This window comes from Lipophrys pholis (genome assembly GCF_963383615.2).
Source record: "Lipophrys pholis genome assembly, chromosome: 10".
Taxonomy (NCBI): Eukaryota; Metazoa; Chordata; class Actinopteri; order Blenniiformes; family Blenniidae; genus Lipophrys; species Lipophrys pholis.
Window position 1 is genome coordinate 26,785,551 of NC_137640.1, and position 21,465 is coordinate 26,807,015.

General features: G+C 40.0%; 3 protein-coding genes across 4 annotated transcripts; 1 reads left to right on the forward strand and 2 right to left on the reverse strand.

Annotated features, from left to right (window-relative positions):
• Positions 1 to 1,454: 1,454 nt before the first annotated feature.
• Positions 1,455 to 3,490, forward strand: LOC308116240 (uncharacterized protein). Its single transcript, XM_080474306.1, has 2 exons — positions 1,455 to 1,546; positions 1,691 to 3,490. The coding sequence occupies exons 1-2, from the start codon at positions 1,509 to 1,511 to the stop codon at positions 2,793 to 2,795; spliced, it is 1,143 nt and encodes a 380-aa protein (XP_080330432.1). The 5' UTR covers positions 1,455 to 1,508; the 3' UTR covers positions 2,796 to 3,490.
• A 3,105-nt stretch (positions 3,491 to 6,595) lies between these two features.
• Positions 6,596 to 14,565, reverse strand: LOC308116004 (uncharacterized protein). Of its 2 annotated transcripts, none has more exons than XM_080473947.1 (3): positions 13,715 to 13,814; positions 12,563 to 12,693; positions 6,596 to 9,141 (listed from the first exon to the last, which is right to left on the reverse strand). In XM_080473947.1, exons 2-3 carry the CDS (start codon positions 12,655 to 12,657, stop codon positions 8,304 to 8,306), a joined length of 933 nt encoding a protein of 310 aa, XP_080330073.1. In that variant the 5' UTR covers positions 12,658 to 12,693; positions 13,715 to 13,814; the 3' UTR covers positions 6,596 to 8,303. The 2 variants fall into 2 exon arrangements, with proteins under 2 accessions (XP_080330073.1, XP_080330072.1); XM_080473946.1 differs by lacking the exon at positions 13,715 to 13,814 and adding an exon at positions 14,474 to 14,565 and having other exon boundaries at positions 7,241 to 9,141.
• A 2,151-nt stretch (positions 14,566 to 16,716) lies between these two features.
• Positions 16,717 to 20,539, reverse strand: LOC308115311 (uncharacterized protein). Its single transcript, XM_080472755.1, has 3 exons — positions 20,472 to 20,539; positions 19,614 to 19,832; positions 16,717 to 18,887 (listed from the first exon to the last, which is right to left on the reverse strand). The coding sequence occupies exons 2-3, from the start codon at positions 19,802 to 19,804 to the stop codon at positions 18,056 to 18,058; spliced, it is 1,023 nt and encodes a 340-aa protein (XP_080328881.1). The 5' UTR covers positions 19,805 to 19,832; positions 20,472 to 20,539; the 3' UTR covers positions 16,717 to 18,055.
• Positions 20,540 to 21,465: the final 926 nt, after the last annotated feature.

The following is a 21,465-nucleotide window of genomic DNA, read 5'->3' on the forward strand; positions in this document are numbered from 1 at the left end:
AGAAGAGATCCAATCAGAACTACTCTTTTTGCGGGACAAGTTGGGAGGAAATCCAATCAGAGCGAATCTTTTGAGGATACGTTGATCTCATTGGTTGATCTGTCCGGAGGGAGGCAGCCATTTTAAAATGCCGCGGCAAATGCACGCGAGCAACAACAGGTAAACAAACCTGAAACAAACGCAGCAGCTAAGAGAACAAAGTAACACAACGGTGTAGCCTACCATGTCCGAGGGAAACTGCATGTCTCGTGCACAATAGACATGTCAGGACTAGGCCGAAAACGAAGAATTGACATTTGGTCGCACTTCACATATGACAACAAGGACAACAAGACCGTCTGTACAGCGTGTGGAGCAAAAATCTCTGGGAAAAACACCACCAACTTGAAGCGACATTTACAGACGACTCATCAAGAAATACATGCGAAGATAAGCTACGGTTATTTTATCATATCAACACCTGTGTTTCTGCTAAACTTGGAGTACGATAGAAGCTAAAGGAATCCACCTTTGAACTGTATTGATAAGACTGAGTCTGAGACGATTATCTCGCTGAATTAATAGGATTATAAATTATAAATGATTATATATACAGTAGGATTATAAATGAAATATGTACTATAAGTAGATTGTGTGTGTGGGTGTCATTGTAGCCTAAGCAGTTATTGAACTTTTATTTTGTTAAATAAGCCCCTGAATTGAACAGATTTCACACTGAGAGATGGCAGATTTGTGAAGGCAAAAGCCAGCTTAATAAACATACGTGTGTGTGTCAGAGATGTTTGAGGAGATTGGGCAAGAAAGAAAAGAATCACAGCTTGATTCCCCCCCTTTTCACCCTCACAGATACAGAAGAAGTCTGATTACAAAGATGACCATGGGCCAAGTGGAAATAAAACTAGCGCTGCTCGTGAAACCCAGCAGCAGGCCATCTCTACAGCTTTCCAAAGTTCTTCAAAATACAAAACTGAATCGAAGGAACAACATACCAAGGAGCAGGCCATAGCTAGATGGATTGGACGCACAGGTTTACCAGTCACAACAATTGAAGACGAAGACTTTGTGCTAATGATGGAGATAGTAGATAGGAGACTAACAGTTCCAAAGAAAACCAAAATGAGCAATTTGATTGAAACACAGTATGAACATGAAAGACAGAAATTCAAAGAGAGACTGGCTGCTGCCCGGAGAGTATCGATTGGCCTTGACATGTGGACAAAAAAAGGACTGACAGCCTCATTCCTTGCCATAAGCGCATGCTACTTTTGTGTTGAACAAAGTAAACTTGTACACATATTGTTGGCCCTTGAACAAGTACTGTAGCTCACCCACACACTGCACTGTCTATCAAGGCATACGTGGATAAATGTATGCAGGAGTGGGCCATACCAAAGGAGAGGATCCTGACCGTAATAACGGACAGTGGGAGTAACATGGTGGCAGCCTTTAAACACACAACAGCAGAAGAAACCAGCTCAGACTCAGAGGACGACTCCCCTGGGTCCACAATGGAAAGTGACCCTGAATCTGTAACTGAAGACCAGCGGTGAGCCATGATTAGTTTATTATTTTACATGACAATTATCACATGAATGATTTTCCCCGACACATGTATAGAGTATACACACACACACACCAGTCACTTTATTAGGTTTATACTTATTTGGTTGTCCTTTCTTCCTGTTTTTAGGTACCATCATGTCAACATGGAAATGGACCGGACACCGTGTGTGGTGCATACTATACAACTTGTGGTCCACATGTTGCAGAAAGAGACGACTGTCAAAAGAGTCCTCGATAAAGCAAGGTCGGTGGTGAAGCTCTTTCGCAAGTCCTCAGTTGCAACACAGAGGGTACTGGACCAGTGTGATCTTATTGTTGTAAATGACTGCCCCACACGCTGGTCGAGCACATTCAGCATGGTCACACGACTCCTCACAGTCAAAGATGCAGTCTGTCAAATCGCAAGTGACATGGGATGGGACAGTTTGCTTACCAGTGAGTGGCAAAAGCATTCATCAATCCAAGACCTACTGCTGCCTTTTGCGGAACACACTAAAACCCTCCAGAGTGACACCTCATCTATGTCCCTAGTGGTTCCTGCCCTCTTTGATCTGCTGAGTCACCTAACTGACTTTGCAGAGAGCACTCGGTACAGAGACCTCGCCACTCTTGCAGAGAAAATGAGAGCAAATCTGAACCAGCGTTTTGCTTGCTTCTTGGATTCAGCTGATGAAAAGTTCTCACCGCTTGCAGCAGCTGCCTGCTTTGTCAACCCAACTGTCTGTGAAATCCTTGTTAATGTTGATGTGGCTGATGGAAATATCCCGGAACTGCTGAAACAGGCAGAGGACTATGTGGTCAAATGCACTTTCCCACACACAAGACAGGAGGTGGACCAGTCTGAAGAAGATGCAGAAGAAGAGGTGATTGAGGAACCAGAAGCAGCACCATCCTCAAAGCAGCCTGTATTTAGGTTCCTCTCAAAATGCCGCACCACGCGGCTGAAACAGAAAACCTCCACAACCAGCATCAGGCAGCAGATCATCAAGTACAAGGAAGAACTTTCACATCCCATCACTGAGGATACAGGAACAGACTTCTGGCTGGAAAAGAGTGACAGTTTTTATCACAGTTTAAAGCCACTTGCATTAGACTTGTTGGCTATGCCAGCTTCTCAAGCTTTTGCAGAGAGGGTATTCAGCATCACAGGTGACCTCACAAGAGGACGGCGCAACAGAGGAAGGGTCACATTGGAGCGAAGTGCTTTGCTTAAAATGAACAGAGAGAAATAGAACTGTTGTGTTCACTGCTATTTACAGCATTTCCTGTAGCTGCACAACCTGATATTGGTATTTGTTTTGTTTAATATGAGAGCAGAGATTTTTTGTTCCATGCAAAAATGGCATTACAGCTTAGCATGTAATTCACTTGTTTTGAGTTGAGCTCATTGATACCTCTTTTTATTTATTAACAGAAGAATTTCATTTTGTGTGCAATGACGATGCATATTTTCTTTTACATATTTGTTTTTCTTTTCAAATATCTGATTTTGCACTCAATGCATAGTAAGAGACGATGAAGAAGATGATGTTCACAGAGTTGTGTGCTTTTTTAGTTTAATGTGATATTTACCTGTATTTTCAATGCTGAGAGACAAGGTTTTTCTTATTTACTTGAAGACAAAGGAGTACTCTTTGGTAGTTACAGCCAATACATATTTTATTTTAAATTTCAGAATTGCACTTATCTGTTCTATTTATATCTTGTTGATTTTGCACAGAGTCGTAAGACGTGAGGCATTGTAGCCTAACCAGTTATTTAACTTGGATTTTGTTCAAAATAAGCACCTGAATTCAACACATTTTAGATCTCATGCATTAATGATGCACATAGTCCACAGAAGATCAAACTGGAGATTGATGCAATATTGAAGGAGGAGAGTTCTGTTATGACATTAAGAATAAAATACATGTTGTATTACAACCGTTATCTGTATTGCATATTTTGTATTGCAAACCCTTATACCTAACCATTCCATGAAAAAAGAAACATTTAGTCGACTAAGTCCACTGTAGATGTCGTCGACTAATATCTGCTAATGTTTAGTCTACTAAAACTAGACTAAGACTAAAAGATTTCAGAAGACTAAAACTAGACTAAGACTAAATGGTGTGTTATTAAAAAGACTAAGACTAAATCAGAATTTGCTGCCAAAATTAACACTGCCCCTCACACACACACACACAAGTTACATTCATGCGGAGGTGGAAAGAGTACTAAAATATTCTGCCCTCATAATAGTACAATTACTTTGATAAAAATGTACTCAAGTACAAGTAAAATGACCAGCCTAGAAATTTATTCATTTGAAAGTAAAAAATAGCTCATATAAAAGTTACTTAGTTACTTTTGTGACAGCGGGAGTCACCATGTTATTAAGACCAAACTATGACATTCTTTGATATGAAAGTGTGCTTTACCTGTCAAATAATAGTACTTCTGGGACACAATACTTTTTTTAATAGTCTAGTTTAAAAATTATTTACTCAGTGACGAATGTGATTGAAAATGTAGCATAGTACAATACCTAAAAAAATTTGTTTGAAATAAAGTAGAATTATAAAGTTTAAAATCAACCCAAGAATGTGAAAGTACACCAAAAACTACTGAATTATAACAGTGAGTAAATGTAATATGTTACATGGCACCACCTTTGTATTTAAGTAACTTTTTTTGATGAATCATTTATTCCAAAGTGTATTTATTTTATATCTTTATATAAGAAGACTCCATTGGAAGCAGCTGATAAAACAAATAGTTTTGAATAGATTGTTTGCACATGCATATTAATCAGGCAAAATCTTTCAAAGCAGACCGTCACAGCTCCTCAGTCTGGAGCTCCAGACTGTATTCATAGTGAAGAAATATTAAACATTACCTGGAGCGCAGCAGCACAGGTGAACAAGAGGAGAAAACAACGTCTGCGGCTTGAGCTTCAGATTGTATTGCTCTGATTAAACAAGAAAACTCAGAAGAGAAAGAGAAAGCCCAGTATAGGAACGTTTGGGGGAAACCTCAGCCCTCAACGTCACCAACAAAAGTAATCACCACAATCTTTGAGAGGAATAAAGTAATCACCGTATCTACTTAAGTAGCTTGTGTAAAACAATATTCCAGTAAAAGTAGATTTAACATTGTTTTCTGAAATAAAAGTGCCAAAGTTCAGAATCTGATTATAGATTATAAACAGTGACTCATCAATAATTCACCTTGTTCAGATTGATTAAAAACAGGCATGTCTCAGACAATATGTAAAAGCTTTTTTAATTTTAATTAACTTTATCACAACAGCCAACAAACCAAAACAGTATTTTTATCTTTAGTTTCTTAAAAAGGTTTTTGACAAAGTCAGCTGGTCTTTTCTTATTAGTACACTTTTTAATCTTTCACTTACTGGATTAAAACTTCAGACATTAAAGTTTCTTCTTCTGGGAGGACTAATGTATTTTCTATTCTATTCTTTACATCTCTCCCGTGTGTGTGTGTGTGTGTGTGTGTGTGTGTGTGTGTGTGTGTGTGTGTGTGTGTGTGTGTGTGTGTGTGTGTGTGTGTGTGTGTGTGTGTGTGTGTGTGTGTGTGTGTGTGTGTGTGTGTGTGTGTGTTTCATTTTTTTTTCTATTTTACTTGTGTGTATGTTTGTTTTTGTGGGATGTGATAATGTGCATTTAACTCTTTCACTTTATGTTGTTTCTGTCATTGTTGTTCTCGCTGTTCTCTGTCCCCAATAAATCAATAAAAAGAGCACATCTGTTTTGGAACCAGTTCCATTTCATTTAATGTCTAATCTCAGGAATCCAAAAAAATATATATCATAAATAAATAAAGGAAGGCTGCTGGACTGAAAGTTCAGAGGAAAGTTTTCTTGTTGCTTTGATTTACTTGGAGGCTACGATGCTCCACTCAGCTCTTCTACAGATCGCAGGAGCCGAACACAAGATATAAATAAAAAGGTCTAAATGAAGCTAAACTCAACTCAAAATATTTGGAAGAATCTGTCATTTTCTTGTGAGTTTCATCTGGACTGTGAATAAAGATCAAATATTGTATTATCAGGAAATGACAATAAAATAAAAAACAAACAACTAAGTCATCTTAAGTCTTTGAATTTGCTATATCTATTTCATCTTGCATTATTTTCCTCTCTTCTCCCTTCATCTAATCATTTTCACACCCCTCCTCCTCCTCCTCCTCCTCCTCCTCCTCCTCCTCCTCCTCCTCCCAGCAGACAGCGTCCCCTCAATAAACACTCTTTGTTGAAGTGTGTTTACACTTCTACAATATGGGGACCATGTCCTCTCGATAAAGACTTTAATGGCATGCTTGAGACCCAAATTTAAAGTGAGAAGACACACACACACACACACACACACACACACACACACACACACACACACACACACACACACACACACACACACACACACACACACACACACACACACACACACACACACTAAAAGTCAAATCCAACCATCATGCTTCTCCTGTTAATTTGTTTTTTTTCCCTTCTTGTATTCCTGACTGGGCGAGTGTAAATTGATCAAACAGGTTCCTCTCTCTCTCTCTCTCCCTCCTCTCCCTCACCTGCCCGTCCCAGCTCCCCATCCTTCCTCCTCTCTTCGGACATGCTTCTCACACTGTAGTTCAACATTGCCCTCTGTTGGAAACGTGTGGGCAGTGCAGCTGTTCTCTTAGGTTTCACATAGTTCATGATGATGTGCTGCATTGACATGTTTTATTTTTTTCCCAATGTGTTGTTTTAAAAGGACATTTATTTCCTGTTGATTAAAGAATATTAGACACTTCCCATGACACATGTGTTTTGTTGAGATGCAGGGAATTAATGAAATCTTTTTTTAATGCAAAATGCTACTGCTAGACTTAAGTTTCCACCTGATCTTGGAGTCTCATTAGAACCTGTTTCAGAGCTTGACGACAGCTTCTATCCAATAGAGCTCTCTGGGTTCTCCTCAATTTTGGCTTAATCTAAATCTGGAGTGTCTTTTAAAAAAAACACAACGTTACACAATTTATGACAAATTTTGCATTTATTGTTTAAGCACTGATACACATATTATTAAAAAATATATTTAGCTACCCAGTACATGATAGTTTGATTCCTGGAATGTTTCATTTGTATTGTATGCTGTTTATTTACAGTAACACATTGCTCTCTCTGACACTTAATTATTCTGTTTTCCCTCATAGATAACGGTGAGACTGTGCTTTACTTATATATCTGATTGCTCCTCTAATGAACACAGGTAAGAATGTTGACTGAATGAAGTTTTGAAACTAATGGATTGTTTTATATCAGTGTGTACTTTTTTAAATCACAATGATCTCCTCTGAGTAATTTGAGCCTGTTGAAAAATGACGTACGTTGGTCAGTGAAGTGAAGTGAGGAGCTGAACTGTCAAACAGGTTCCTCTCTCTCTCTTTCTCTCTCTCCATCACCTGCCTGTCCCAGCTCGTACCTCTCCTCCCCCAGTTCCTCCTCTTTCCTTCTCCTCCACCTCTTTCCTCCTCTCTTCAGACCTTCTGCTCAAACTGTAGCTCAATGTTGCCCTCTGTTGACAATATGTGGGCAGTGCAACTGTTGTCAGGGGTTTCACATATTTCATAATGAAGACGTGCTGCATTGACATGTTTTATGTCTTTTCTCATGTGTTGTTTTAAAAGGACATTTATTTCCTGTTGATTAGAAAGCATTTCACTCATCCCGTGACACATATGTTTTGTTGAGATGCAGGGAATTAATGGTGTATTTTTTAAAATGCTAAATGCTACTGCTAGTCTTAAGTTTCCACCTGATCTTGGAGTCTCATTAGAACCTGTTTCACAGTTTGATAGCAGCTTCTATTCTATAGAGCTCTCTGGGGTCTCTTTAACTATTGCTTAATCTAAACCAGGAGTATTTTTGAAAAAAACAAACAAACCCCCCCAAATTTCTGAAATTAATTACAAATTTAGTATTTATTTATAGGGAAATACAGATTTTTACAGAATCAAAAAGAAATATACATAAGTTCTCAATACATATTATTGTGATTCCTGGAATGTTTTAATAAAATTGCATGCTGTTAATTTACAATAAGATATTTTTATTCTGACACTTGGAGTCAGAGTCACTGAAGCCAATGGATTGTCTTACATGTGTGTACCTTTTAACAGGCTTATCTCCTCTGTATAAATTGATATGGTCAAAAAACGGCGTAATTCGGTCAGTAAAGTGACATGTGGAGCTGATTCTGATGGAAACACCAGCAGAAGCAGAAAAAACTGTGGGTCACTGGAAATTAGGGGTTCACTTTTTGTTGCCAATTTGTCATTTATCATCCAGTCAGCATCCTTTTTGTCTTAGTTCAGCATGACACTAGATTAGAAAAAAAATTCTTGTTAATCTATTTGATCACTAACACACAATTGGATTTCCATTCTGTACGTCCAGTCCCTTTGTCACATAAAGGAACCCTCCAAACACAATGGAAGTTTTGCGTTTTGACTTGAAAACGTTGTGGAAAAGGACCAAATTTCACACTATCAATGCTACCATATGTATGAACCTGTTGCCAGATTCAAAAAGGCATCAAGCTAAAGTGTAGAGCTGGTCTTGATCCAAACTCACTCCAACTCTTCTCATTTCATTGTAGATTTTTCAAGAAAGAGAAAAAACATTATCTGTTACAGTCCAGCTGAGAGACAGACAGATGGATGTACAGTTCAGAGATGTGAAACTTCTAATACAACCTTATATGGGCAAACAAGGATTCAATGAACATGTCAGGTGGAACCGTCATTAAGGTGCTGTCGGGGGTGTAGGCATACTGACTCCTCAGGTACTCTGGATCAAACTTCTTGCCCTGGGACTGGTCAGACAGGCAAGTATCTAAGTGGACGGTGGCTGTGAATCTGGAGGAGCGCAGCACCAGAGACAGAGCGAGGCTGACCACAGAGAATGGGACGGATCCAACAGTCACTTCCGGGGACTTGAAGGGGATCACGATGCGGTTTCTTCCTGGTGATCCGTGTTTTTCTCGCAGACTTTCGTAGCGTTTCCACACGCCGTCATCAGGCTTCAGAGGGCTGACCGAGATGTTTGGGATCATCTTCTCTCCGGCCTCCTTCATAGAGTTCCACCTGTTGGGCAGCTTGTCAGGAGCAGGAGTTTTACTGTTTCTGTCTGTCTTAGAGACGAAAACTCTGTGGGAGGGTGTGAGTCTTCCTGTGGCCAGGGCGTATGATACATCGGCACAGGTGGTGCAGTTCCAGGGAGAATAGAGAACCACGTCTGTGATGGACGGTAGAGGCAACAGACAGCAGGCTGGGATCATCACATTTCTGATGGCTCCGTGAGCCACGAATATAATGTCCACTCTGTTGTCGTGGCTCTTTTTCTCCTCCTCTTTAATCTTTTCTTTAAAGAAAAGAAAGACATCTGCGAGGTTGGAGAAGTATTCAGACAGTGAATTGTCTCTCAGCCACTTCAGAACTGTTTCATTCTTGCACTTTACCACTGCGAGCATCACGTACAGCTGACTGAGAGAGTTCCCCAGATGTATTCTGTGACGCCTTAATCTGAAAAAATGGTCAGAGGGGCAACAGGTTCAATAAACACAATTCAAACAGAATAAAGTTTCAAGTTTATCTGTTGTTTTTAGCTCAAGTTACATTAGTCAGAGGGAGGAAGATGCTCTAGTCGAGGGTCCGTCAACCCTGCGGCTCTGCACTGTAAATGCTAACATCCAAATTAATGAAAAAAGGTCATTTAACCAAACTCAGTTTTTACCAGCCTGTTGATAACACTAGTTTTAAATAATTAAGTAGTAATGTGGGGTTGTAAAAACATGCTTAACTTGATGTATCCCAGTTACATTAACTTAGGAAAAATTATATATTTTCCCAGTGTCCTTTGCACATTCTTTCAGACATGCACATATACTTTTATCCCACACCGTGTCCACACAAGTCTATGGTCATGGCTCGGTTTGTAGAGCGGTTGTCTCCCAATCAGAAGGTTACAGGTTCAATTCCGATCTCTGCCTGCCTACAAGTGGAGGTGTCCTTGTCAAGACACTGAACCCAAAACTGCCTGTGAGAGTGAGTGGTTGGTGGTGGTCAGAAGGGCCCGATGGTGCAGATTGGCAGCCTCACCTCCGTCCGTCTGCCCCAGAGCAGCTGTGGCTACATACAGTGCCTTGCGAAAGTATTCGGCCCCCTTGAACCTTTTGCCACATTTCAGGCTTCAAACATAAAGATATAAAATTTAAATTTTTTGTCAAGAATCAACAACAAGTGGGACACAATTGTGAAGTGGAACAAAATTTATTGGATAATTTTAACTTTTTTAACAAATAAAAAACTGAAAAGTGGGGCGTGCAATATTATTCGGCCCCTTTACTTTCGGTGCAGCAAACTCACTCCAGAAGTTCAGTGAGGATCTCTGAATGATCCAATGTTGTGCTCAATGACTGATGATGATAAATAGAATCCACCTGTGTGTAATCAAGTCTCCGTATAAATGCACCTGCTCTGTGATGGTCTCAGGGTTCTGTTTAAAGCGCAGAGAGCATCATGAAGACCAAGGAACACACCAGGCAGGTCTGAGATACTGTTGTGGAGAAGTTTAAAGCCGGATTTGGATACAAAAAGATTTCCCAAGCTTTAAACATCCCAAGGAGCACTGTGCAAGCAATCATATTGAAATGGAAGGAGTATCATGCCACTGCAAATCTACCAAGACCCGGCCGTCCCTCCAAACTTTCATCTCGAGGAAGGAGAAGACTGATCAGAGATGCAGCCAAGAGGCCCATGATCACTCTGGATGAACTGCAGAGATCTACAGCTGAGGTGGGAGAGTCTGTCCATAGGACAACAATCAGTCGTACACTGCACAAATCTGGCCTTTATGGAAGAGTGGCAAGAAGAAAGCCATTTCTCAAAGATATCCTTAAAAAGTCTTGTTTAAGGTTTGCAACAAGCCACCTGGGAGACACACCAAACGTGTGGAAGAAGGTGCTCTGGTCAGATGAAACCAAAATCGAACTTTTTGGCCACAATGCAAAACGATATGTTTGGCGTAAAATCAACACTGCTCATCACCCAGAACACACCGTCCCCACTGTCAAACATGGTGGTGGCAGCATCATGGTTTGGGCCTGCTTTTCTTCAGCAGGGACAGGGAAGATGGTTAAAATTGATGGGAGGATGGATGGAGCCAGATACAGGACCATTCTGGAAGAAAACCTGTTGGAGTCTGCAAAAGACCTGAGACTGGGACGGAGATTTATCTTCCAACAGGACAATGTTCCAAAACATAAAGCCAAATCTACAATGCAATGGTTCACAAATAAATGTATCCTGGTGTTAGAATGGCCAAGTCAAAGTCCAGACCTGAATCCAATCGAGAATCTGTGGAAAGAGCTGAAAACTGCTGTTCACAAACGCTCTCCATCCAACCTCACTGAGCTCGAGCTGTTTTCCAAGGAAGAATTTCAGTCTCTCGATGTGCAAAACTGATAGAGACATACTCCAAGCGACTTGCAGCTGTAATTGCAGCAAAAGGTGGCGCTACGAAGTATTAACGCAAGGGGGCCGAATAATATTGCACACCCCACTTTTCAGTTTTTTATTTGTTAAAGTTTAAATTATCCGATAAATTTCGTTCCACTTAACAATTGTGTCCCACTTGTTGATTCTTGACAAAAAAATTTAATTTTATATCTTTATGTTTGAAGCCTGAAATGTAGCAAAAGGTTCAAGGGGGCTGAATACTTTCGCAAGGCACTGTATGTAGTTTACCACCGTCCAGTATGGAGTGAAATAATAATGCAATGTAAAGTATCTGAGTGTCAAGAAAAGTGCTGTATAAAACCAATGCATTACTATGTTGACTTTAATATGATGAATGACTAAAGATAAGTTTTCAGTTACTTTGAGTACTGCAAACTCACAAGAAGTAATCTAATACAATTTAACTGAGCTCACTTAACATTAATTAGTTTTTGTAAGGCAATGAGTTTGCATATTTGTTTGAATTAAAGTCAACATATCGTTTTTTACAGTGTGGAGCTGCATTCGGCTCTTTCATCTCTCTGCTGCCGCTACTTGAGCCTCGGTCCCACTGCAGTACGTCCAGGAGAGCGGCGGGCCGTGACGGTACGGTAAGGCAAAGCCCTCCCAGATCCATCTGTGTTGTGGGTCCCACTAAAGAGAGTACGGTAAAATGTAGGCGGGGTTATGAACGACGTGCGGATGTAACGTCATTATGCAACAATAGTGGTGCCAAGAACGTGGAAGTTGCGGCCGCAGCTGAGCTTCCTTTATCTCTGACACAGTGGAAAACTCTTTAATCTGAACTGTAGCGTCCATCTCCCACTGGAGCTCCTCGTCTCCTGTCACTGAGAGGAGCGTCTGAACCTCGATGGAAGTTCTCGGGGCTGTGTTCGGCCACGTTTCAATAAACCCAGTCAACAAAACAACCAGTGAGCACAAAGCGGCGTATGTGAACAATAACGGGAGTGTTTACGGTCAGCCGACGTGTGGAGAAACGATGCTTCATGCTCACTGCCACAGAGTGGCAATTATTCACTTATTCACAACACTAAATAATCCAGAATCACACAATAACTGAATGACAATAAAAGCCACACCACTCACCCTCATGGTTCTAAAAACCACCAACTCACGCATATATGCTCCAATTTAATATTATTATATTTTGTTCTGTTCAGTGGGAAACGGGTCAAATTGGATCTTTGAGTGTTGAAGGTTGCCGAACCCTGCTCTAGTCTATATCTGAACATCAGCTGAGGTAAATTATTGGCACACAGACAGAAACAGACAGCTGATCACAACATCCCTATCCAATCACATGGTATATTAGATTATAATCATAGATGTATCATAACACAGCTGTGTTCCATTGTTAATGGATTACAGTTCCAGTGCAATTACAGTCAAATGTAAGTGTAATGTGATTTGTGATCCTAAGACTCACTTCAGGTTGGGGGTGAGGTCCTCCTCTTCCTCCTCCTCCTCATCTTTCTGCTTCTCTATGTCACTTTGCTTCTTCCCTGCCTGATCGCGGTTCATGTTGGATTGAAGAAGATCAGCAAACTGAAAGTGAAACTGCAGGAGAAGAACAAAGTACACACTTCTTTATTATGGCTGGTAAACCCCTCTCACACACGCACGCACAAGTTACATTCATGCAGAGGTGGAAAGAGTACTAAAATATTTTACCCTCATGATACTTCAATTACTTTGATAAAAATGTACTCAAGTACAAGTAAAATGACCAGCCTAGAAATGTATTCAAGTGAAAGTAAAAAGTAGCTCATATATAAGTTACTTAGTTACTTTTGTGACTGCGGGAATCACCATGTTATTAAGACCAAACTATGACATTCTTTGATATGAAAGTGTGCTTTACCTGTCAAATAATAGTACTTCTGGGACACAATACTTTTTTTTTTTTTTAATAACTTAGTTTAAACAATGTTTACCCAGTAACGAATGTGATTGAAAATGTAGCCTAGTACAATACTTAAAAAAAAACATATTTGAGAAACGTTTATAAACAACCTAAGTACACCAAAAAACTACTGAATTATAATAAAACGGGTAAGTGTAATACTTTACACTGCACCACCTTTGTATTTAAGTTACATTTTTGTTGCAAATAACATGACAGCAGCACTCAATAATGCATCAGATTTGACCAAAGAATCTTTTTTTTTTTTAAAGAAATACAAGGAGATTATTTTCTCGGTATTGCTGAAGAATATGAAACATGACTATATTTGAACCTGTTGTTATTAAATCCAAATGAATTTATATAACACACTCTGGCCTTTAAACAAGGAAATTAACGGTTTAATTCAATGTGATGAAAAAGATTAAGAGCACAATCCCATCAGTCATGTGACGCTGAGTCTGTACCAGCAGATTCATTCTTTATTCCAAAGTGTATTTATTTTATATCTTTATATAAGAAGACTCTGTTGGAAGCAGCTGATAAAACAAATAGTTTTGAATAGATTGTTTGCACATGCATATTAATCAGGCAAAATCTTTCAAAGCAGACCGTCACAGCTCCTCAGTCTGGAGCTCCAGACTGTATTCATAGTGAAGAAATATTAAACATTACCTGGAGCGCAGCAGCACAGATGAGCAAAGAGGAGAAAACAACGTCTGCGGCTTGAGCTTCAGATTGTATTGCTCTGATTAAACAAGAAAACTCAGAAGAGAAAGAGAAAGCCCAGTATAGGAACGTTTGGGGAAAACCTCAGCCCTCAACGTCACCAACAAAAGTAATCACCACAATCTTTGAGAGGAATAAAGTAATCACCGTATCTACTTAAGTAGCTTGTGTAAAACAATATTGCAGTAAAAGTAGATTTAACATTGTTTTCTCAAATAAAAGTACCAAAGTTCAGAATCTTGTTGCTTTGTTTTACTTGGAGGCTACGATGCTCCACTGAGCTCTTCTACAGATCGCAGGAGCAGAACACAAGATATAAATAAAAAGGTCTAAATGAAGCTAAACTCAAAATATTTTGAAGAATCTGTCATTTTCTTGTGAGTTTCATCTGGACTGTGAATAAAGATCAAATATTGTATTATCAGGAAATGACAATAAAATAAATAACAAACAACTAAGCCATCTTAAGTCTTTGAATTTGCTATATCTATTTCATCTCGCATTATTTTCCTCTCCTCTTCCTTCATCTAATTATTTTCACACCCCTCCTCCTCCTCCATTGGAAGCAGCTGATAAAACAAATAGTTTTGAATAGATTGTTTGCACATGCATATTAATCAGGCAAAATCTTTCAAAGCAGACCGTCACATCTCCTCAGTCTGGAGCTCCAGACTGTATTCATAGTGAAGAAATATTAAACATTACCTGGAGCGCAGCAGCACAGGTGAGCAAGAGGAGAAAACAACGTCTGCGGCTTGAGCTTCAGATTGTATTGCTCTGATTAAACAAGAAAACTCAGAAGAGAAAGAGAAAGCCCAGTATAGGAACGTTTGGGGAAAACCTCAGCCCTCAACGTCACCAACAAAAGTAATCACCACAATCTTTGAGAGGAATAAAGTAATCACCGTATCTACTTAAGTAGCTTGTGTAAAAGTAGATTTAACATTGTTTTCTGAAATAAAAGTACCAAAGTTCAGAATCTGATGATAGATTATAAACAGTGACTCATCAATAATTCACCTTGTTCAGATTGATTAAAAACAGGCATGTCTCAGACAATATGTAAAAGCTTTTTTTATTTTGATTAACTTTATCACAACAGCCAACAAACCAAAACAGTATTTTTATCTTTAATTTCTTAAAAAGGTTTTTGACAAAGTCAGCTGGTCTTTTCTTATTAGTACACTTTTTAATCTTTCACTTACTGGATTAAAACTTCACACATTAAAGAATCTTCTCCTGGGAGGACTAATGTATTTTCTATTCTATTCTATACCTCTCTCCCATGGTGACAATAACCATCAACAGGATCAGCACATCTACTCGTCACATCTCTATTTTCTATTGTCATTCAATCGCTCTCAGCAGCAATATCACAGAATAATAAAATGAAAAGACTTGAGGAATCTAACACACAACACAAACTCAGTCTATATGCAGATGACAAATTATTAGATATAGGCCCCGTCCACGTGACATCATTTCAAGTGAATAGCATCGTTTTTGTTTTGGCGTTTACACAGAGATGTTTTGGAAAAGATGTCTGTTACCACTGAAATGGCAGAAACACTGAAAACAATATACTCTCTCTCTCTCTCTCGCTCTCTGTTTAATTTTTTTTTCTATTTTACTTGTGTGTATGTTTGTTTTTGTGGGATGTGATAATGTGCATTTAACTCTTTCACTTTATGTTGTTTCTGTCATTGTTGTTCTCGCTGTTCTCTGTCCCCAATAAATCAATAAAATGATCTAGAGCAAAGAGCACATCTGTTTTGGAACCAGTTCCATTTCATTTAATGTCTAATCTCAGGAATTTAAAAAAATATATATCATAAATAAATAAAGGAAGGCTGCTGGACTGAAAGTTTTCTTGTTGCTTTGTTTTACTTGGAGGCTACGATGCTCCACTGAGCTCTTCTACAGATCGCAGGAGCAGAACACAAGATATAAATAAAAAGGTCTAAATGAAGCTAAACTCAACTCAAAATATTTGGAAGAATCTGTCATTTTCTTGTGAGTTTTCTCTGGACTGTGAATAAAGATCAAATATTGTATTATCAGGAAATGACAATAAAATAAAAAAACAACTAAGCCATCTTAAGTCTTTGAATTTGCTATATCTATTTCATCTTGCATTATTTTCCTCTCCCTTCATCTAATAATTTTCACACCCCTCCTCCTCCTCCTCCCAGCAGACAGCGTCCCCCCAATAAACACTCTTTGTGGAAGTGTGTTTACACTTCTACAATGTGGGGACCATGTCCTCTCGATGAAGACTTTAATGGCATGCTTGAGACCCTAATTTAAAGTGAGAACGCACGCACACGGGATCACGCACACACACACGCACACACACACACACACACTAAAAGTCAAATCCAACCATCATGCTTCTCCTGTTTGTTTGTTTTCCCTTCTTGTATTCCTGACTGGGCGAGTGTAAATTGATCAAACAGGTTCCTCTCTCTCTCTCTCGCTCTCTCTCCTCTCCCTCATCTGTCTTTCCCAGCTCCCCATCCTTCCTCCTCTCTTAGGACTTGCTTCTCACACTGTAGCTCAACGTTGCCCTCTGTTGGAAACGTCTGGGCAGTGCAGCTGTTCTCTTAGGTTTCACATAGTTCATGATGAAGATGTGCTGCATTGACATGTTTTGTTTTTTTCCCCAATGTGTTGTTTTAAAAGGACATTTTTTTCCTGTTGATTAAAGAATATTTGACACATCCCATGACCCATGTGTTTTGTTGAGATGCAGGGAATTAATGTTTTTTTTTTAATGCAAAATGCTACTGCTAGACTTAAGTTTCCACCTGATCTTGGAGTCTCATTAGAACCTGTTTCACAGCTTGACGACAGCTTCTATCCGATAGAGCTCTCTGGGTTCTCCTCAATTTTGGCTTAATCTAAATCTAGAGTATCTTTTAAAAAAAACCCACAATGTTACACAATTTATGACAAATTATGCATTTATTTAATAAGCACTGATACACATATTATTAAAAAATATATTTAGCTACCTACTATGTGATAGTTTGATTCCTGGAATGTTTCATTTGTATTGTATGCTGTTTATTTACAGTAACACATTGCTCTCTCTGACACTTAATTATTCTGTTTTCCCTCTAGATAACGGTGAGACTGTGCTTTACTTATACATCTGATTGCTCTTCTAATAAACACAGGTAAGAATGTTGACTGAATGAGGTTTTGAAACTAATGGATTGTTTTAGATCTGTGTGTACTTTTTTTTTTTTTATCAGAATTATCTCCTGAGTAATTTGAGCCTGTCGAAAAACGACATACGTGGGTCGGTGAAGTGAAGCGTCGAGCTGAATCTGGTGGAGACACCCACAGAAGCAGAAAGACTGGATCACTGAAAATCAGGGGTTCACTTTTTGTTGGCAAATTGTTATTTACCATTCAGTCAGCATCCTTTTTGTCAGAGCTCAGCATTGCTCAAGGAAAAAAAACAACTTGGTAATCTATTTGATTACTAACATACAATTGGATTTCCATTCAGCATGTCCAGTGTGGGAATCACATTGAACTTGACTTTTGTTGCTGTAAACACAACTCAGTGTCAAACTAAGACATCATTTAACGCAGGAATGTTTCAAGAGGAAATGCATATTTTTGTGTTTTTGTTTCAGCAAATTTTCCTGGAATGTTTTAAAAATGATTTTCATTTACATGGCAAAAACACTGACAATGGTGTAGCTTTCATGTCAGGCCACTAGGTGGTGCTGTTGTTTGTTTTTGTAATGAAACCACACACATGCAGCAGAGAACAATATGCTATAAACAAAAGTAAACGGACATTCGTATGGACAGACAATCAAGTGGGATTGTTTTTACAGTACCATCTCCTCGGAGCCCGAGCATTTCCAAAAAGTGTTTTTCTCCATTTCCATGGAAACGGATGTGGAGCATTTTTGAAAAGTTCCACCTTGGGAGCTGTTTTTAAAAACGTGCATCTTCAGTGGCTCTGAGCACTGTTGATGTGTAAGCGGTGCCAAAGCAACTTTCACATTATAGATGTGAAGCTGTAGCTTTATCATAAAGTGCATTAAGCTAAAGTGCAGGTCTGGTCCTGAGCCAAACTCACTCCCACTGTTCTCATTCCATATTTGAATTATCAAGAAATAAAACACATTTTGTCCTGTCCTGTACAATTCAACCTGCATGAAAACCAAATCAACAAATAAAATGTTCAGAAGAGTAAAAACATCATCTGTTACAGTACAGCTGAGAGACAGACAGATGGATGTACAGTTCAGAGATGTGAAACTTCTAATACAACCTGCGTCTCAAACGGTCAAACCAGGATTCAGTGAACGTGTCAGCTGGAACCGTCACGGTGGTGTTGTCGGGGGCGTAGGCGTACTGACTCCTCAGGTACTCTGGATCAAACTTCTTGCCCTGGGACTGGTCAGACAGGCAAGTAGTTAAGTGGACGGTGGCTGTGAATCTGGAGGTGAGCAGCACCAGAGACAGAGCGAGGCTGACCACAGAGAATGGAACGGATCCAACAGTCACTTCCGGGAACTTGAAGGGGATCACGATGCGGTTTCTTCCTGGTGATCCGTGTTTTTCTCGCAGACTTTCGTAGCGTTTCCACGGGCCGCCGTCAGGCTTCAGAGGGCTGACAAAGATGTTTGGGATCATCTTCTCTCCGACCTCCTTCATGGAGTTCCACCTGTTGGGCAGCTTGTCAGGAGCAGGAGTCTTACAGTTGCTGTCTTTCTTAAAAACTCTGTGGGAGGGTGTGAGTCTTCCTGTGGCCAGGGCGTATGATACATCGACAGAGGTGGCGCAGTTCCAGGGAGAATAGAGAACCACGTCCATGATGGACGGCAGAGGCAACAGACAGCAGGCTGGGATCATCACATCTCTGATGGCTCCGTGAGCCACGAATATAATGTCCACTCTGTTGTCGTGGCTCTTTTTCTCCTCCTCTTCAATCTTTTCTTTAAAGAAAAGAAAGACATCTGCGAGGTTGGAGAAGTATTCAGACAGTGAATTGTCTCTCAGCCACTTCAGAACTGTTTCACTCTTGCACTTTACTACTGCGAGCATCACCAACGTCTGATTGACAGACTTCGTCATTCGTTCCGACAGTATTCTACAAAGCATCAATCGGAAAGAACTGTCAGGAAAGCAACAGATTCAACAAACACAGTTCAGACATAATGAGGATTCAAGTTTATCTGCTGTTAGTTCAAGTTACATCAGTCAGAGGGAGGAAGATGCTCATTAACTCGGGCGGGCCACATCTGGCCCGCTCTTCTTTTTGTTCCGGCCCCCCGAAGATTTGTCCAGAATTGCCCAATCATATCTCCCGTAATGCCTGGCGGTCAGGATAATAGATTTCACTACTGCAATGTTCGTGTTACCAATCTACCAAACTCATCCCTGAGATCTCCAGAGCACCAGAGACTCCGCCTCCACCAGGCCAGGCGGCAGCGCTCACAGGCGGCATCCAGAAGGAAAACAAAGACAAGAGAGGGCGGGTAAGCTAAGCTAAGCTAATGCTAACACCGCCCGACCTGAACATTTTCCTCACAAATGTCTGTGGTGATAAATAACATGATATGTGACTCCACATCTCTCACAGCAAGATATCTTTGTCACAGAGACTGTCATTGTTGATAAATAGACATTTACACTGGACATTGAAAAGCTGTGCTGGTCCCCCAATCTATAATTAACTAAAAGATTTTAAAAAGAAACGGAGTGTGAACCAATAATAGCATAATAATAACTGTATAATAATAACTGATTCAAGTTGCTGAAAAATAAAATAAGTTGAAATATTAAGTGTAATGTGATTTAAGATCCTCAAACTCACGTCAGCTGGAAGGCCTCATCATCCTCATCTTCATCGTCATCATCTCCATCCTCATCATCTTCATCCTCATAATCTCCATCCTCATCATCTTCATCCTCATCATCTTCATCCTCCTCCTCGTCATCCTCCACTGTCTCATCTTCCTGCATCTCTGTGCCACTTTGACTCCTCTCTGTCTGATCGCTGTTCATGGTTGATTGAAGATCAGCAAAAGTGAAACTGCAACAAAAAACACAAAGAAGAAAGAATGCATTTCTATGTTATGTATCAAATACAAGCACACACAACACAAACATAATAATACGTCAGAAAAAGAAGATGATGTTTGAAAGAAATTCAGGGAGATGAATCTCTCTTGATATTGCTGTAGAAATATGAGATATTTGATCCAGTGGTTATCAAATATAAATTAACTTATAGAACACATTCTCATCACTCTCGCAGCCTCAAAGTGTTTAAACAAGGAAACAAAAGTATTTATCAATGACACGTAAGCACATTTTAATCAGAGTATTTCAATAAGTGTTCTATAAAGGCTTATAAGCAACACATTTATTTATTTTTGGTTACAAACAATTTAAATTAATGCGATAAAAAGATGAATAAATAAGCAAAATCTCCACAGCCACTCTGTCTGAGTCTGTACCAGCAGATGACTTGTTTATTCCACAGTGTATTTATTTTAGATCTCACAAGAAAATTCAGTTGAAAGCAGCTAATAAAACAAAAAGTTTTGGATAAATTGTTTGCATATGTATATTGATAAAGTTAAATCTCCCGAAGCAGACCGACATCGCTCCTCAGTCTGGAGCCTCAGACTGTATTCATAGTGAAGAAAAACAAATTCTCACACATTACCTGGAGCGCAGCAACACAGGTGAGCAAGTGGAGAAAACAAGGTCTACGGCTTGAGCTTCAGATTGTATTGTTCTGATTACAAAAAGTTACACCTGAGTTATAAAGCTGTGAAAGAGAAAGTGAAAGAGACAGCCCAGTGCTGGAATTTCGGGGAAAACCTCATCCTCATGTCGGAAAAGCAAATAAAAATAAACGCCACGATCATTAAGAGGAGGAAAGTCCCCAGGACTCTCGGAAGAAGTATTTACAGTCCCTACTTAAGTAAAAAAAATACTCTGGTAAAAGTAGATTAAACAATTATTTTCTAAAGTAAAAGTACCAAAGTTCATAATCTGAACATAGATTATACACAGTGACTCATCAATAAATCACCCTGATTAGACAGATTTATTAAAAACAAGCAAACCTCAGACAATATGTCTGGGAGGGCAGCATGCCCCCAGCCCAGGCCACTTCGGAGAGGGGGACCTGGGGGACCTGGGGGAGCCGGACCCCTCACCCGGCTCTGGGCTGGGCTCCGGTTCCCCGACGCTGGAACCTGCCTGTGCGTTGGGACGCCGGAGCTGGTCCGAGCCCCGAGCCCCGAGCCCCGAGCCCGGAGCCCCGGTATCTGTCCTGGCATCGCATCCGCCATCTCTGCCTCCATGCAGATATTGTAGCCGTCACAACCAGTGGCATGACACCGGAACCGACCGGGGCGACGTTTGCTGTCTCGGAACCAACACAGAAGATTCAGCTGCAGCTCTGTGGCTGCAAAAAATATAAATATAAAAACTAAACAACTCGTGCAAAACGAGGATGTAAACAACAACAACAACAATAAGGTCCAGATCAGTCGCCCCAGCTGAGATTACTGTTGCAACGTCACGTATCTGCAGAGTTCTAAATCCCGCCTACATTTCAACCCTCCCCTCTGCGGTGGAAACGTGACCCAAATTTCGGTCGGGGCCTGCTTTGCCGTACCGCTCCGAACCGCTCCGTTTCTTCCCTGCAC